The sequence below is a fragment of the Sciurus carolinensis genome, chromosome 6 (genome assembly GCF_902686445.1).
Source record: "Sciurus carolinensis chromosome 6, mSciCar1.2, whole genome shotgun sequence".
NCBI lineage: Eukaryota > Metazoa > Chordata > Mammalia > Rodentia > Sciuridae > Sciurus > Sciurus carolinensis.
Genome location: NC_062218.1, coordinates 40,235,417 through 40,254,735, shown reverse-complemented (window position 1 = coordinate 40,254,735; position 19,319 = coordinate 40,235,417). Strand labels below are relative to the sequence as shown.

Sequence of the window (19,319 nt, the reverse complement as noted above, 5' to 3'; positions counted from 1 at the left end):
ATGGCCAACAAAATTAATATGAAAAAACTAGTTCTGTTGCCTAAAAATGTTTCTAAAAAGATAGATAGAATGATATGGGAGACTTGGGGAGTCTTGGCAGAAAGAAATAAGTAGTCCTCTTGCCCCAAAGCCCTCTCAAATAACTGGTCACAGAACACTAACTTGGCCTTACCATGTTAACATTAACCCTCAGTCTGGTCCCTAATTCAGAGGCACTAGTCAAAATGGTCAATGTCTTAGGCAGATACTATCAAAATGATAGTATTCCAACCTCTTTAAGACTTTTTTTTTTTTGCAGAAATAAGTGGCTTATCAATTATTTACAGTATAAGAAAAACAAATATTAGTAAATACTTCCTTAACTGCAGCCCTTCTCAATGTGTATGACCTTTTTCTCACCTTTTATGCCAGACAAAGGGAATAAACACAGACGTTATCACATTATACTTGCAAACAACCATACATTGGTATTTTTTATTTCCACATCAATTAAAATCAGATATGAGCCTTGATTCAGAATTAGAATGGAGTGGCAGACTCACTAATTAAACTGCTTTCATGAATGGCCTGATTCCACATACATCATGTAGGAAAATAAACACTGTCAGTTAAAACTTAGAATGAACAAGAACTCTAGGACTCAAAAGAAATATAAAGGTTTTGGATGGGTACATGACTATTGAAAGGGAAATGCTGAGAGCTGGTGTTATTGTTCTCTATAAACTTATTTGTATTCTTTTAATATAAAAGAAGCTTCAAAGTTTGTCTTCTTTCTCAATATGAAAAAAATAAGAAGAGGTATTAAATGAACAAATATAAAAATGCTGGTGTGGTATAAATGAATTTTTAAACATGTTCCATTGTAGAAAATAAAAAGTATACACAATTTCTTTCCATTCTGAGTTCTTTTAAACGTATGATCATTTGAATATAGATTTAGTCCAATGGGGCACTGATGTTGCCCAAAATTACTTTCGGGTAGTATTTTAAATGACTTAAAACTTAACCAAAGGAACATTTCTTTAAACCAATAGGAAAATTGTCTGCAAATACTATTTGTGAATGAATAGTGGTAAATTTGGCTCATATCTTGGTGTTTATTCAGAATTACTACTTACTGAATATTCTTTTTCATCAAATGAGGATAGAAAGGTGAAGTTATGTCATCTCTGTTGTCAAATGTGAATATGCACACACATACGCACAACCACACATCTTGATGTGTGAATCTACATATGTGTACCACATATTTTTGGCAAAACACTGCTCCTAAGACCTGTTTTTTTTTAATAAGGAACAATAGGAGAATAGACAATATCCCTCCCAAAACATTCAAATGTTCATCGACTAATTATACAGCACATCAGAATGTGCAAACATTATACTTATTGCAAAGTATTTGATAGATTTAGATGCCATTATAAAATGTTCTCAATTCTAGTTTGGTACCCTAAAATGTCGGTATATAATACCAAATATCCAATTAAAGAATTTAATATAAAAATATCAGCACAAAACTGTTTTTTCAATCTGTTTATTGTGTATGCAACCCAAACTTCAGTTTACGTGCTGTTGTGATTTTATTACTAGATTCCATACCCCTACAGCTGATAAATTTATACCATTTTAGGTATATAATGAGATACTTAGAAATACTAAGAAAAAAAATCAGTATTCAAAGGGTTAATTTTGTTTATAATAACAACAAATTATTTTATCATCTTCTTCAGTTCAAAATCCAGCTTTGAACACGAGGAAGGCTTTCAAATCATGTTAATTAAATGGTGGTCCTTTAACCAGTAGCAGTTTGATTACCAATTACTCGGAGGATCTCTTTGTGAATGCCCCCTTCCTGTGTGTTAATATTTGCGTCTCCCACTTGGCCATCTTCATAGCTAAAACAGAAAACACAAACACATACAAATATATTAAAAGACGGAAGCATTTAAAAAGGTTTCAAGATGCTATATGACAACAGAATATAGTCCAAGGGAATTAAAAAGAGAAGATAGCAGTTATTTACCAGTTGTATTTAATAATGTGTTCTCTTGACTAAATACACAACCTGTTATTTCATGTCATGCCTTAATTTACCCTTTCCTTCCACTTTAATTTTAACGCGTTCATCCACACATAAAAGTACTGCCTGAGCTGCAAGAAGACCCCCAGGACTTTGGAACTGCAAGCATTTCCCAGAGGAGTTGTTAAGAAGCCAACTGCAAAAGAATATACTGTTTTAAATTGTTCCTCAGGTCCTAGACTTCTTAATCCACTCCTACTATAATAATTTATTTTTTTTTCTGATGGACAAAACGCACTTCACTTTCTACCATTGTTTCTCTGCTATGCCCACCTTCTAATTATTATTCAGTTCTGATCAATGTTGCAAGTTTTACTTATCACTCATTACTTGCTGTTTAGTCTAACTGCAATACATTTTTATCATAAGAATGCAAACCTGCTAAGTTTAGCTTAGCAATAAAAGTGAAGATAGGGGATAAAGGACAGAAACCACTAAGTTCTTTAGAAAAAAGTTACATTTTAGAAAATACATTTCCTCAAATAAATTTAGTTGGGCAATAAGAAGTTCCAAAAAGTGAATTTTTAAGCTTTCGTAGTAATATTGAGAGTGAAGTAAGTGATGAATTAATTTTACTGCATATAAATGATTTCAAGACAGAAGCTTTAGAAAAGTAGTAATTACTTCAAAGCAGACAGAGGCTCAAGCAGTTTCTCAAAGATTAATGTATTCCACTTCTTTTCTGTACCATACTTAAATTCTCCTGAGATAGTACGACATAGAAAAATGAAACCAATGACATCCAGCAAGGAGAACTTGGCTCTTTACATAATTCATAAATCAGTTACCAAGCTTTATTGTTAATTCCACTTGTACCAAGCCTGAACTCCAAGATTATGGGAAAATAAGTTTGCTATTTTAGATATATTCAGAACATCTTTCTCTATAGATGTGTTTAAAGACATTTGCATATATATATATATATATATATATATATATATATATATATACACACATATATATACACATCTCACATTACCCCACAGTCAAACATTACTATAAGATAAAGAATGGACTATTTAGTACACAGCTCAGCTATAAATATTTCAGGAGATCCAACAGTAAGTGTTCTGTTAAGAACTAGAGATGTTAAATAAAATAATTTAGAGTTGCTCAAATGGAATCAGTGTTTGTGGTAGGTTGTGTTAAGGTAAATTTTATTGATTAAGTAAAGCATGTTGGCTTAGTTTTACTGGACCAAGGGCAAGAGCTAAGCCATTTATATTCTAAGCAGAAGGAGGGGATGCAGACTGGTTTGAAGATGCAACAGGTTGATAAAAGTGCTTTACCAAGACAATTAGACTAGCTCTCTCTAGGATTTAGATCATGGATAATAAGACAGACTGTCAAAAACAGAATGGAACAGACATGGGTACATTTCTAGGAGAGAGGTGGAGGAATAGGCCTTAGAATTTTTTTGGTTCTTTATGGCTTTCCAATTGTTTTACTCCTGAATCTAAGCAGGTTTTTCTCCTCTTAAGTGTTTTCATTTTTCCTTCTTTTAAAAAACCCAGTCAAGCACATCATCTCCCTGTGAATGTCATGCTTGTTAACATGACATAACAACCCACATGTAACTTTACACTAAACTTCCCAATTTAGGTCTGCTCTATCTCCATTAATTTCTTGGTAGAGTCAACATACTTACTACACCCTACATATTTTGATAATAATGTTAGGTAAGGCATGCTCAGTCCAACCCATACCTAGTCTATATTCTTCCATCTCTATCTGCCATTTAAAGTTGATGTTAGAATAAGATCTGTCTGAAGATCTCTATAACTTGCCGTTTTTGCTTCCATCATGGGTGGTTCTTCTTCCTCCTCTACTACTCTACTAAAAAGTGCTGACAAAGGTTACCAAGGCTTAGTTGATTAATTCACTTCACAAACAATGGGTTGTTAACATAACAGTAAAGTTCACTTATGTCCAGAAAGCAACAAACTTAATGAAACAAATAGAACAAGCATGACATTCACAGGGAGATGATGTGCTTGACCGGGTTTTTTAAAAGAAGGAAAAATGAAAACACTTAAGAGGAGAAAAACCTGCTTAGATTCAGGAGTAAAAAAAAGATTACTAAAATGAAAAAACAATTTGCTTAAAAATACTAGAGATGATAGAACTTAGCTGCTGGAAATCTCTCAGGTATGTTAGGAAATTTCATTGATAAAAACTTCCGAGGGTATCCACATTTACTCTCAAACTCATAGAGTACTGTGAGAGTTGAGAGATTGGCATGTGTAAATTTGTTTCTGTTTCCCCAAATCCAGAACCCAAAAAACTCTGGTACTGCTTTTCCACAAGCAATAAAGAGATGTTCATTGTGGATTTTGGGGACTAAATGACAGCCAAACTGGTCTAAAGTTCCTATAAGAACTCTAATGTTGTAGGTATACGGTCAACTTCATAGTCCATGCACAGATCATTAATTAGCCCATGTGGTCTTTTGTCAAAGCTTTCATTCAGTATGTATGAAGTACTTCTGTGCAAGTCATAAGATTCTCAAGCATGGAAAGAATATGCACTGAAGAAGGAGAATAGAGAATTACACAAATAACTGTAGGGCAAGGCAGTCTGAGGAGCACAAGAGATTAAAGACTGGTGCCACTTCTGACTGGGAGGTTGGGGAGACCCTGTGGAAAGGATCGCGTCTGAGTTGGCTTTGAGAGCTCTTCTCTACCATGCAGGAGTCCCTGGGTTCAATCCCCAGAATTGCAGAACAACAACAACCAAAAAAATAAAAACAAAACAAAAAGTAATAGCTATAGCCTTGGTGCTAAAAATGAATGAGCAAAGGTAAAACAGTAGGGAAAATAAACTCAAGTCATTTTTAAGAAATAGTTTGGGGATAACAATGAAACAACTTAGAAAATGCTGTCATTTGATCAGAGATTCGTGTGTGTGTGTGTGTGGCTTTTAAGAGTTTTACAGTTATATGTAGCAGTTGGGTTCATTTTGACAAACTCATAAATCATGGAAGCAGATTTCAGTCAGATTGGTTCTTTATATTATCCTGTCCTTCCTTTCCCCTTTCCTTTACTCTAGCTTCCACCTATGAGAGAAAGCGTTCAACCTTTGAGTTTCTGAGATTGGTTTATTTCACTTAGCAAGACATTCTCCATTTCTTCCATTTACTAGCAAATGCCACAATTTCATTCTTTTTCTATGGCTGAGTAGAACTCCATTGTATGTGTGTATCCCAATTTCTCAATCCATTCATCTACTGACAGACACCTGGGTTGATTCCATAATTTAACTACTGTGAATTATGCTGCTATAAACACTGATGTGGCTATGTCACTGTAGTATGCCTATTTTAGATCTTTTGGGATAATACAAAGGATTGGGATAGCTGGATCATATGGTGGTTCTATCCCTAGGTTTAGGTATCTCCATACTGTTTTCCAGAGTGGGTGTATTAGTCTGTAGTCCCACCAACAATGTACAAGTGTACCTTTTCCCCCACAACCTCACCAGCATTCATCTAACCCAGTCAGAATGGTAATGATCAGTGGTTGACACAGGTGGCCGAAGTGAAGAAGAATGAGCTCTACACTGCAAAATGCTGTGTCTTTACTTATTAACTGTTATGGAAATGAATATTAGGAAAACTACTTTAGGAAAATTAACATGGTATAAATAGTGTGATCATAAATTTTATTTCCATACAAAGGTAAGCTCCACACTAGAAGATTGGTTGCAGTTAACTCTAAGAGGGAACAATATGTTAATAGTCTCCTTTTTGTCTTCAATTAATAAATACTAAACGGTATCACTAGGGTAATGATGGTAATGTTTAATGAAAATGGCAGTATACAAAATAGGTTGAGGGTGACGAAACTGGAAGCAGGAAGAACAATGAATAACCTTTTGTGCACTCTGAGGGATAAAATGATGAGTCTATGGGAATATAGGGATGCATGGGAGAAAACTGAAAAGATAAACTTGGGAACTGATGAAGATGATGAGCAAAGAAAGACATTGAAAACTACAGCTCAGACTTCAAGTCTTTTGACATATGAAATCACTGCAGAGATGAAGAAGTGGAGAAGTTGCTTAGGAAAATTAAATAATGATTTTCACTTGGTACATACTGACTTAAGGTATTAGGAGACCCTTTTCAAGAGCAAGCAGCCATCAAGCCATACAACACAGGCATTTCATTCCTCCCTATCTGCCAAGCACTACACTGTGCACCCTAAGACAAATGAGCCATACAACCAATGACTTCAGTAAGTGTGACTGTGATGGGGACACCCATACATAGGAATGAATACCCAACCATAGAAACATGCCCAGGGCATTACACAGTTCATACCAGGAAGGAACAAAAAGGAGTCAAGGGTAGTTTCTGAAAGGAGGAACTAAAGACTAAAAAAGGAGAGGGAATAGATGAATGGGTATGAGAGAGGGAGGGGAAGGGAGAATCCAAGCTGGGTGGAAAACGTAGCATACAGTTCGGGGAGTAGAGCTAATGTCCCAAGGTGGTAATGAGAAACGGTGGTCAAGAGGCTGGGAACTAAATCTCCTTGATGTAACCGTGCAGTGGCAGGAAGCATGAGCAAGGGGCTGGATGAATCAAGTTGTAAAGGCACTGAACTTTATCTTACAGGCAATAAGCAGCTGCTAGACTTCCAAGCAGTGTAGTAATGGGGCAGCTTAAATATTGGAAGAAGTTTGGGGTTAGACTCAGAAAAACTGGATTTAGTGCAAATGGGATGGAGCAAAGCGTCTTGATCCTATCAGGTTTTTCGGGGGGCAGGGGGAGGTGGTAACCAGGCATTGAACTCAGGGGCACTTAACCACTGAGTCACATCCTCAGCCCTTTTTTCCAACAACTAAATGGTTTTTCCTCTAATGTTATAAACAAGTCATCTCTCCATGGTACATGCAGTTGAAGGCTGTCTATCTCTTGTACATTCATAACTAAAGATAACTCATTTGACTTAATGGTCATTATACATTTCTTATTTTCTACATTTTCTTTCATCTGCAAGAACTGCAAAACTTTGTTTTGACCTCAAATTAAAACTATACATAATCCAAAATATTTTCTTTCCCTTTTGCCATTATTTTTATTCATTCATTAAAATTTCACTGACAAGCCACTACGCATTAGGAACTGTGCGATGTGCTGCAGGAAATGCAGAATAGAAAAGGATGGGACAGAGTCTTTGAAGAATACATAGAATTTAAATAGCCTTGCAGCCGTATGTTACAGGAACATCAGGAAGTCAGATCACTTTTGCCTAGGACCATTGTGGAAAAGGAGGTATATGAACTACATCTCTGAAGATAAAATAGATTTTGGATAGACATTCCTGAAATTTATTTAGCACTGAAATCTGCTTGACTCAAGGACCTGAAAATGCTCAGTACTATTTTTCTCAGTTGGAATGTTTTATGTTCTTAAATTTCTGAATTTCCTAAAATGTTTTGAGAAATGGAATGGGTATGCACCCTAAATTTATTTAACAGTCAAAATGTGGAAACAATTCATTAGTAGATTTACCTGCTCTAAACCAAGAGTGAAGTATTATACACAGGTTGTCATGCCTGAAAAAAAAAAAAAAAAAGGCAGAAAACCCAGAGGTTCTGAACCTTTCCTTGATCCCTAGACAGCTTAGCTACAGGATGTCTCCCTCCCTAAAGGAGACGTTCACTCTGGCAGTTATGGGGAGCTGGGGTACCATGAACATCTTGCCAAATCATCAATTTATCTTCTCTTGGTTTATTATTTTACCCAAATTTTAAAAAGAAATCAATATTAAGTTTTCATCTCTACTCCTTAATATTCCTCACTTTTGTTATATGTGGGCTGAATATAATATATATACTACCTTTTTGACATATTCTTGGGTAAGCTCATCTTCTGGTTCTTTAGAAAACAACTTCCCTGTTTCTACATATGGGCCTTACTTTCCTTGGACACATAGTTCTCAAGGTTATTAATGCAGTCAAGCTTTGCTAAGAATTTCTAGACACTAATACTTGGCTGGAATCTGTTCATTACATCTGAAATATTTCATTTTGCCTGGAGCATTTATATTTAATTAGGTTTGTTCATTTCAGAATCGACCAGTAAAATTTTTTCAAACTTATTATCCTATTTTTTTTCCCTGAGAACTTTCATTTCTTCTGATACACCAGTTTACTCCCCAAAATACTTCCCTGAATTTTTCCTTATTCTGTGTTAGTCATTGGAAAGAATGTAATTACGATACTAAATGACTTTATTACCTCCTTGTCTCTAGAAAAGCAGATTAGCACTGAAGTTATTTTGAATTAAAATTTTCACCTACAACAGATTAAACAGAATCACATTAACTTATACCCTAGCAATCAGGCAAAGTCTCAAACATCAAAGATGGCATAATATAAAATATAAAATAAAATATAAAGGGGCTAGGGCTGTAGCTCAGTGACAGAGTGCTTGCCTAGCACTGGGTTCAATCCAATAAATAAAATAAAGGCATGCTATAAAAAAACAACTATAAAAAAATTAAAATACATATATATAAAAATTTTAAAGTTGAGTTTGCCTGATAACTCAGATCATTCTCATCGTTTATTCTTTTCATGGACATTGCCACTCATGAGGCACACCAATAGAACTAAGTTATCGTATTTCTTATAAAGAAAGAAACTGACAGTGTAATTAGAAAGGATTCTCCCTTTGATGTGTTTTGAATTTTATCAGTTTTCCTTAATGAGTCTCTTGTCTCCTGAGGGGGCAAAAAAAAAAAAAGAATAAAATCTCATTTGTGTTCACAAAGGAATGAAAATTATCTTAAAATATTTTCTTCCTTTTTATTATTTGGAAAATGAGTGTAGTCAAAGCATTTTCTATTTTTTTCTTTCTTCATTGGTGCAGAAATTCTCTCCAATAAATGCCCCTCCACATATATATCCCTACAATTGCATTTTATGAACAAAAAATTTCAAAAAAATATTGGAAGTGAACTGCATACTTCCAGTAGCCCATGGCTTCCCTGGAGCCCCGCTTTATGCTCCCTCTGCCCTAGGAGGCTGATCTGCATGGACTGCATTCATACCATTGTCCTCCAGCGAGGCAGCATGGGATTCCCTTCTTTGTCCTTTGGATCTAAGGTGTCTAAGGATTCTGGTGCTAGCAGTCCCAATTTATTACACTAGACCTACGGTTCCCATAAAATCACACCACTGCAAATAATCTAATAGTGGATGATAAAAATTATGTTTTTTCATGGGCTGTTTGCTGTCAGACTTCCAAGTGATACATGTAGGTGTATTATTCTCATTTGACTGACAACATACAGTTTGGCAAATGTCATCTAATAATTTGTATTGAGTTCAGACTAAAACTGTCTGATCATTGGGAGGGCTCTTTTTCCTGTGCTCACTGATAAAAATTATAGCCAGTAAATAAGAAAGCCTATGGTTTTCATAGCATCCAAAATAAAAGCAGGTCATCCACAAAAGTTTCATTGTAAACAATCTGTCAGCAAGTTAATGGAAGGAATGCTGAATGCACAGGGTACCGTGGATATACAGTGTATTAAAACAATCTTGATGCTGTCACTGTGACATGACTTAAAAAATAAACCTGATCATTTTTTTGGTTGTTTTTAGAAACTACAATAATGTATAAAACCAATATATTCAACCCTTCCCTGAAATCTTTTCTGTGCCAAGATCATGGATGAGGTGGAACAGACAGGGGAAAAGGGTTGGGCTTCAAAGACTGGGGTGAAAACTCAGACTAATCTATTGTACCTATTATGTAGGAATGAAAAATAATGGTTTGGTATTTTCACACAAATGTTCTGAAACAACTCTACCCAAAAATAACAACATCAACATTCACTGTATTGACAGATGATAAGGGATATCAATCTTTTGTATTGACAGATGATAAGGGATAGAAACTTTTCATCACTGTCTTCTTCATTCCCAGTTCAAAAAATGTTTTAATCTATTAATAAAGTACACACAGATGGTTAAAGAGACAGTGCTTTACTTCAGGGCAATACTAACAGCTGCCTTTCTTCAGTTCTTCTAAAGTGACAGCATTTAGCCACCAGTTTTCAACCATCACTTTTTCCATTACTCTCATTGAAATAAAACAAAAGCATTACGTTGGTGATGCATTCAATTACCTACTACCTCATCTGTGAAGAGGACAGTAACACACAAATTTGAGCATTTTCACTTACACAAAAAAGAACCGTGTGCAGACATGATCCGTATTTGGGACAACCCATATCTCCCCATGTTTGTGCAGGTCAGGTGAGGTGATCACTGTGAGTGAAAGATAAAATTAAAGAACTACTTTACTCTAAAGGAATGCTAGTCCATTCCATGTAATTATATTCCTTCTCTTTGAAATCTAAAACCAAAAACACATACAACTCAGCATATGAAAAAGAGTTCAACCTAATTAGCTTTTAAGAAATGTGGGGAAAACAATGAAAGGTCATGTAACAACTTTATGATCTGAATGAGAACTGGTATAAGAGGAAGAAAAAGTCATTTGGGTATCATCGAAAACAAACAGGTCCTCAATAAGAATTAGGTAGAGAGCAACTTGGTGTCCTATGGAACCATCAAGTTGAAAACTTAAAACACAGTTGACAGTGGCTACTAGAACTCCTAACATAAGAAGAAAAAAAATGAATTTAAGGTGAAAGTCAAATTTTAGAACAGAACAAAGAAAACTATATGATCTTGCAAATTACCTATCGATTTTTCTGTCCTAAATCCAGAATTGAAAGAATAATTTCAGTGTAGGAACAGAAAGACCTACTGGATTCTCTTTTCAATGTTTGGTTCATTTCTCAAGATTTTCATTGCACCATATATCAAAACACCAACTTAGACAAGAAGGTAGAACATTAACAAAAGAGATAAGCATTACTTGATCAGAAAGATTTAATTTCCATTTTGAACTATCTGCCAGGAATAAAATATAGTACTGTCTGAATTCCTGCCAATTCTGCAATTTGGTTTTAACCTTTAAGATCTCTATTATACTCATTTTCCATTTGGGCTTTCTGAGATGGTCACAAGGAACAATGCTTTCACTGTTCCATCTCGTGCACTTTATAAATGTACTTGCATTCTTAAATATAGATAAGATAAAAAACTAACCTATGACACTTACCTTCACATAAGGCTATGCATTTTAAGTTACGGCTTTGCAGGAATTGGGATTGTTGTCCTTTTTTCTGTGACTAAATTCCAAAACAATTTAAAAATTAGAGTAAAAATGGGGCAGTCACCCTAATGAAAAAATTGTTTATCATTAAGAATTAATAGTCATAAGATGGGGGGAAGTCCTATCTAGACTAGCAACAAACAATATCCTTACACTCTCCTAATGTTCAGCTATTTTTTGTTTTGTCAATTTCCCTTCTGTACATAATCTCTATTAGATTACTCACAAGATGAGTGAACCAAAACAACTCTAAAATTAGAGTTCAATAGTCTTGCAACACACAATTGAAACTCAAACTTATTTTACTTTTAAGTCTTGCATCTTTATTTCCAGGTAAACAAAATTAAATTTGCATGATCTTTTCAAACATTATAATCTATCACTCCAGATCATCTAACTATCTAAAATTGACTCATTTTTATAGCATCATTTACTAAGCCACAGAGGCTTCAAAAACGTATTATACAGAAAATCTGGGGTTTTCTCTTTCGCTTCCGAATACTAAACTAGCTACACTCCTTTTAAAATCACATTATTTATCAATGTATTTTTAATTTTTCTAACATATACTGTTTTCTCTGAAATAACACGATATTTTGCTTACCCTTTTCTGACTAGAATGTTCTTTTCCCAGAAAGACACATGGTCCTACACTCAACATGTGTAAGACTGAACTCAAATGTCACCTTCTCAGATAATCGTTTCTGACCCTCCCACTTAACATGCACGCTTCTCTACCACAGCATTAAATGTCTGTTTTCCCTGATTTATTTTTCTATACTATCTAGCATCCTATTTATCTAAGTATATTTTTAATTTGCTAATAGCCCCTCAGTAGAATACAGGAATGTCTGTCTATTTTGGATCTTTGTTGTCCCCTAATGCCTAGGAGAGTCTCTGGAATTAGAGTGAGAGATCAATAAATATATGCTGAATGATTATTTTATAGAGGCAATTCACTTATTACATTTTTGGGTGAGTTTTATTCCTCTATGAATAATGACCACTTAAAATAATTTTTGCAGACTCAATGAGCCTGAGTATTTATGGAAGTCTTGCTGGTTAACGAGGACATGGTTCACTAATCGTGTGCAGTCACTTGAGTCACTACAACACCTGTGAAGCACTGCTGCTTTTACTGCTCGAAGCTGGCTCGTCCTTGGCTGACACCTTCTGCTTCTTGTTCATCCCTGAAAACATCAGCAAAATGATAATTTAAGGACAAAGCAATGTGAGGAAGCTCAAAGTATAAATCATCTATGTTGCAAACTCTACTCTAGGCAAAAGTCTGATCACATCAGGCCAGACGTGGTCTCAATAGGATCACAAAGGAATACCTGCTGGGCCCTGGAACCTGGGGTGGATGACCACAGCTTTGGGAAGTCCTGGGAGAGCTAAAAAGTCAGAATCTCAGTTTGTTTTGCCTTATACAGAAAGCAGAGACAGGAAATTCTTTTGCATAAAAATAGAATATTCTTAAAATATAATTTTAAAAAGATTAGTTAACTTTCATTGTTGTAAAAGAGGATAAGAACTGGAAAATAAGAACAATGTCAGAAAAAAATATACACTTACACTGCAACTTTGTGAATTGTCACATATTCAATTTTGTGTAGAATTTACCATTTCTTGTAATAAGAAAAATTATTGCCAAGCATGGTGGTGCATGTGTGTAATCCCAGTGGCTCAGGAGGCTAAGGCAGGAGGATCACAAGTTCAAAGACAGCCACAGCAATTTACCAAGGTCCTAAGCAACTCAGTGAGATCCTGTCTCTAAATAAAATATAAAAAAGGGTTGGGGATGTAGCTCAGTGGTTGAGCACCCCTGGGTTCAATCTCTAGTATTAAAAAAAAAAAAAAAAAAAATTTAAAAAAAAGGAAAAAAAGAAAAAAAAATTATCTTAAGTTTTTTGTTATTTGGCCTATTATTTGTGATAGTCACAAGTCTTCACTTAACTTAGTTAATGAATGATTTCTTACCATGAAAGTTTAGAAAAGCAAAACTGAAATATTTATCTGTTTTGAATAGACTTACATCAAGACTTTACAAAGTGTTCAATTTTCTAAACCAACAACTTCGTTCGGATCAAATGCTGGGCCTTATGCATGCTGGGCAAGCACTCTACCTCAACTACGTTTCCTACCCATATACCCATACACTTACCCAACCCATACACCCATACACTTACATTTTTTCAGAAAAAGAGCCCTTCAAGAAGATGATAAAAGCTATTCTCTCTCTCTCTCTCTCTCCAGATAACTGCATACAGACAAAACTGACATGCATTCCCAGAGTACCTCCCAGTCCTTGCTATGAACCTATTTAAAGAGTCTGTACATCAGTATAAGAAGCAGAAATTGACAGTATGTTGAGGATTTATTTATTTAAATTGATGTTTTAGCTTTTCATATTTTAATAAAATTTAGAGTCTGGTTTAAACTGTTTTCTCCTTTAAAATTTGGTGTTTCGTTTCCTATCTCTATACAGTCTTTTATTAGCTGGTATTTATCTCTTGGTGCTATTCTGGCCCTATTATACTTCAAAGATCAACACAACAGTAGTTCTCAACCCATACTTTAGGGTCACCTGCTGGTGTCCAATTCCCCAACTCTTGAGTACAGGGCTTGTAACTGCTTTGACCAGGTGACTTTTGAAAATAGATTAGAAAAGCTATCTGAAATCCATATGCTGCTCTTGGGGCACTCTAGAAAGTTCAGGTAACCTTGGGTCACCACATTGGACAGGCCACTCTAGAAGCTTATGGTGTTTAGTTCTAGTCCATTCCCACCAAGGCTCCTAGCCTGTGCTTGAGCACAGCCCATCCACCAGCTGGGCACCATACAGTGGACACTTTTAGCAGTAAAAGTAGTTCCCATGCCAAAGAAACTGATCTATGAACATAAGAAAACTTGTTTAACCCCAAATTTAGGGTGGTTTGCTACACAGTAGTAGTTACTTTTTTCATGACATTTCTTATTCTGGTTTTCCTTTTTTTCATTACCTTGCAAACGTAAAAATTTTTTTAAGTTTTCTTTCCATTGGCATTTTCTTACATTTTTATCACTGCTATTGTTTTCTTTTAATACTTCCAATTACAAATCTAGTTTCAAGTGTTGTAGTTTTACTCCTCCATCAGTAAGAAACAACTTGCTATGGTTGCAAGAGCATAAACTTTGGTAAATGTTAATTAAGACTAAGGGCCTGGTTAACATTCACCTAAGTATTTTCTCCTATATCACAGGGATACCAAGATTTAAAATTTTAGGAACCATAAGAACAACATCTCCTGAAACTATATAACGAGATCACACGCGCCTTTGCACACGCGCACACACACACACACAACCACACAAGCAAAATCAACTGCATGGGCAGCAGAGTGAATGTGACAGCACTTGGAATAGTAAAGGAAAATATCCCCAACACTGAGGTTATAGGACACTAGGGAAATTTTCATTTGTTACTTTAAAGATTCTATGCGATTTTAATCTCTTAACAAAGAGCATAAGTGCTTTATGCATTTAAAAAGTAGGAGGCAATCATCACAAATTCTGCCACACAAGCAGTCAGTGCTAACAATTTTGTGACCACCCTTTACACATTTTGAGCTTACCAGGCTCCCCCTTAGCACATGTTCTCAATCTATCCCTAAATACATTTTCTCCACAATTTCATCAAAATATTAGCAGATCATCATTTGAACTTCTTTCATTTATCAAATGAATTTAATCCAAATATATCTAAATAAATGTCAGTCAATTAATAGTAAACTGCTCCTAGAGCATATAACAATAAGTAAATAAGAACCTAATTAATTTGAAGACAGAAATAAAGTACAGAATTACCTGAGTAACCAAATGATATGCTTGACATTGGACTTAGATAGATTCCACTTCCATACATTGCACCATGGAGCTAAAATGGGAAGACATGGGGTAAAGAGAGGCCAGTCAACATTTCAGATGTTAATATCAAACACAATAAGGCAATCAGTTTCATGTTGGAACATTAAGTCTTAGAAAAATGATAGTGCTCCTCTTCCAAGGTCTAATTTGAAAATAGTACTAATATCCCTGTACTCTTAAAACTTAAGAGTTGATAACTGAAAAATGACAGCCAGAGGAAAAGGAGCCTTGAGGAATGTTTCCTACCCGATCAGTGATGGTACTCAAGTGGATTTTTATGTTAATGAATCTAAAATTCCAAAACAATTGACTGAAATACATGGGAAGGCATTTTAATTAGTACTCACATGCTAGGATATAAAATCCTCCTCAGATTTTCATTATATAACACTGTCATCCTACCCTTACTGCCTTTTACATTTTTCAAGTTATAAGGAGTTTCATTAATTGAAAATCTTTAGTCTAAGGAATAATTAGACTCCAAATAATCAAAGTCTTTCTTATTATCTGTTCTAAGGCCCTTACACCCTATTTATATGAACTGAATACTAATTCAACAAATGTGTACTTATTTTACACTTAGCTGCATTATTTCAAATATCACTGTATTGTGATGATAATGAAAAATACAGCTGTATCAGAGTGAGTGAAGTACAGTGTGCATGAAGATGAGGACTACAGTCATTAGGATCCTGGTAATGTCAAGTACTATGTAGGATTCTGAAAAGCAGGTACCAGATGGCTCCTTGGTATCCAATACCTACTTTGCCTATTGCTACACTTTCTTTTACTCTTTTTATTCTTTGGTACTATGGATTTAACCCAGGAGCGCTTAATGGTTAAGTCATATCCCCAGACCTTTTTCAATGTTTTTATTTTGAGACAGGATCTCACGAAGTCACTTAGGGCCTTGACAAGTTGTTAAGGCTGGCTTTGAATTTGCAATCCTCCAGCCTCGGCCTCCTGAGCTGCTGGGATTTTAGGCATGTACCACTGTGCCCAGCTCCTATACTTTCTCCTCCAAAAGGATTCACACTGAGGCACAGTACTCAAAAAACATATTTTGGAATAACAGATAAAATATCTATATGATTTTACTTTGTCATGATAATTTTTCTACTTAATTTCAAAGTGTGATTTTTACTGTTTTCTCATAGGAAACTCACTTTTCTTTCCGTATTCATTAGATATAGATCAACTTTGTGTCAAGTATTTTATGAAAATGCACTAGTGTGTATTAGAAATTCTATACAATGTTTTAAAGTTTACATGCCTCCCCTTTTCCAAGTAACCAACAGGTTGTTACTGAATCTCAATACTGAAGAATAATCTTATTCAAGCATTCAGAAACTATACCTGCAGACGTGTATTAGAGGCAACAACCAGGCCATTCCTCAGGATGGAGTGCCAGTTTTCAATGTGTGAGCCACTAAAAAAAAAAAAAAAGGATGGGAAGGAAAGAGCAAATCCAGAAAAATCAATGATTTTTTAAAAAGTAGTTGTTATATAAGTCATAATGCCTCTCTAAGTCCTGAGTTTCTAAGTCAGTGTGTAGTTGACCCTTCAATGTTAATAAGTCAACTACTGATTCCCACACATTTTTGAAAGACTGGGGGGAACACACCTCCATCAACATTAAGCCATACTCACTGAAATGCAAAGGTGCTTCCAAAGAGTTTTTTAGCAGCTCTGAAATTGGATTCTTTGGCTGGTGGACTGCTGAGAAGCAGGAATTGATGTGGAGTGTGCATAAACTTCAATTGCTGCCATTTAAAACAATGACAAATAAAAATGTCAAATTTAACACATAAGCAGATGACAATTTCAAATTTAACTGGTTTGAGAGTTATCCAATTTCAACATATAGTAATTTTACACTAATCACATAAAAAGTTAATTCCTAAATTATATTAAAAAACCATGCATAAATGATAAATCACATGGAATTGCTTATATGACTGATAATTCTGTAGACTAATGGAAAAGAACAGCACACAGATAATCCAAAGTCACTTACATTTATATTTGGAATATTCAATGGAATCATACTCAAGATCTGCTTTCTTAATTTAATTTTTTTCAAGATTTTTTTGATTGACTTTTCTAAATGTATACTACCTATTCAACTGAGGAAATATTTGGGAGTTTACTAAGCAGAAAGTTTAAAAAAAAAAATTTAATTCATTATTTTAAAATAGCAAAAATTACCACTATGCTTTATTTGCATGTATTTATAAAACTGAAAGTTACCTACATTCAAATACAATTTTCCCCTTCGATCATGAAAAGAAAGCAAAAACTCTTTGGATTAATTGCTTGATAAAATGTTCTAACTATTTCCCTTTCACCTAGGAACATATACAGATTTATACACAGAATTGTACACAAGGAAACAGACTGTTAGCCAATACTCTCAGGTGATGAACAGAAATGAAGTCAGAATCCATTAGCTATTCATTATTATTTTTTTAACCATACCTAACATATTATTTTTTAACCATCATACCAGCCTGATGAATAAGAAACTGGAAACAATACCTTCTTAGTCACAGGAAGGTACAATGAACCAACATGAAACTAACAATGATTAAAAAGCATATTCACTTTCCTCTGATAAATCTGCAGATAATACTTTTCTATCACTTGTAGAACAACTATATTATATTGATGGTTGTTTCTGTTTAAAAGATTAAAGCAGTAGCCTGAATTTGCATTTGATATCTTAATTTGTTAAGTTTTAAAGTGATTTCATATGGCAATTTCAAACTGATGAATTAGACTTACCCTGAGTCTATCTCTATTCTTGGAGAGGCTGCCTAAAAATCACAAGGGTCATTTTCCCAATTACTAAGTTCTCCTCCCACATTAGTGTGCATATATGAAGAAATCACTTACCCTGTTAACTGGCAGTTTCACAATATGTGACCTATTACTTGAAATAACCCTGAAATTAAAAAACAGTCAGTTACAAATATATGCCAAATACATGTAAAGTTTTTCTTCTGGGTTAGCAGGTGATTAAAACTTATTTTTCCTGTGCCACATACTAAATTCCATAATACTTTCATTTCATTTGGTTTACTGAGACAATTAAAATTAACAGATACAGTTTTTAATAAGCACAAACTCAAACATGAACGGAATCAGTGTTTCTAGTTACATAGTATGCTCAGATAATGATAATTCCTACAAACATTAGAAGTTGACACATGCATCTCATTCTGCTTCTCTCTACCGTTACCTAAATTAAGAATGAGTTCTTATGGAAATTCATTTTTGTTTAACTATTTAAGGATCTCTGTGAACTGATGTGTGTCATCATTTATATAAGAGTCAACATATTTAGAGATTAAAGCTGAAAATAATTCATGTATCTGAAAAACTTGTTTTATGCTTTTCAGTATATAAAATAGTAAGGTGGGGGGACACTCTAAGGAAGGCATTTTGGCAGATTTTCTTCTCCTTGAAAGAAGGACCAAGAAACTGAAGGTTCTGATCACAATTTAACAGGCTGACTTCAGGGGGAAAAGATACAACTAGGTATTCAAGACTTCTACCTTTATTTTGAATATGACAATAAGAAAATTAACACTGTTAAGGAGACTTAATTTGTCAGAATTTTAATAATAGATCATAACAAATTAAGAAATGTTTCTTATCTAATTTTGTCAAGGTCTTGTTATACTAAGTATGCATTATAAAATTTTAATTAAGCAGCAGTTAAATAAGAATCTTAAAGAAGCCAGTTTTCCTTTGCCAGCATGTATATTTTAAAAAAATCTTCCTGGTTATAAAATGGAATAAGAGTTCATCTCGCCCCATCTCTTATAATCCTACATTTGTTTGCTAGTAGTGGGAAATCCTATATATCTTTGAGGTTTCAAAGAGCTGTGTATACAAAATCCTTATAAACCCTATTGTCTATACTTTGCAAAGGGGAAACAAGAGGGCAAATGATTTGAAGTGAGCATGACAACAAGGTGAGTCCACAGCCCCTCTCCTCACTGCTGTCTGGCTCCTTCCAGAATTCAGGCTGGACTATTGCTCTATCCCCCTTCAGGCTCTCAACAGTGCATCTTCAGCAGTGATCAAGCTAAGGAGTTAATCAAATGTATACTACTGTCTTTGTTAAGG

General features: G+C 34.7%; 1 protein-coding gene across 4 annotated transcripts in view; it reads right to left on the bottom strand.

Moving 5' to 3' along the window:
• Positions 1-202: 202 nt before the first annotated feature.
• Positions 203-19,319, bottom strand: part of Parp8 (poly(ADP-ribose) polymerase family member 8) — a 178,175-nt gene continuing 159,058 nt past the window's right edge. For 3 of the 4 annotated variants that reach the window (XM_047555098.1, XM_047555099.1, XM_047555102.1), the window contains 8 exons: positions 18,081-18,129; positions 16,836-16,948; positions 16,542-16,614; positions 15,126-15,195; positions 12,396-12,469; positions 11,226-11,295; positions 10,279-10,363; positions 203-1,895 (listed from right to left, as the gene is read on the bottom strand). In XM_047555098.1, the coding sequence (XP_047411054.1) occupies positions 1,793-1,895; positions 10,279-10,363; positions 11,226-11,295; positions 12,396-12,469; positions 15,126-15,195; positions 16,542-16,614; positions 16,836-16,948; positions 18,081-18,129 (637 nt within the window). In that variant the 3' untranslated portion in view covers positions 203-1,792. The remainder of the gene's footprint in view (positions 1,896-10,278; positions 10,364-11,225; positions 11,296-12,395; positions 12,470-15,125; positions 15,196-16,541; positions 16,615-16,835; positions 16,949-18,080; positions 18,130-19,319) is intronic. The other variant, XM_047555101.1, reaches the window with a different exon arrangement.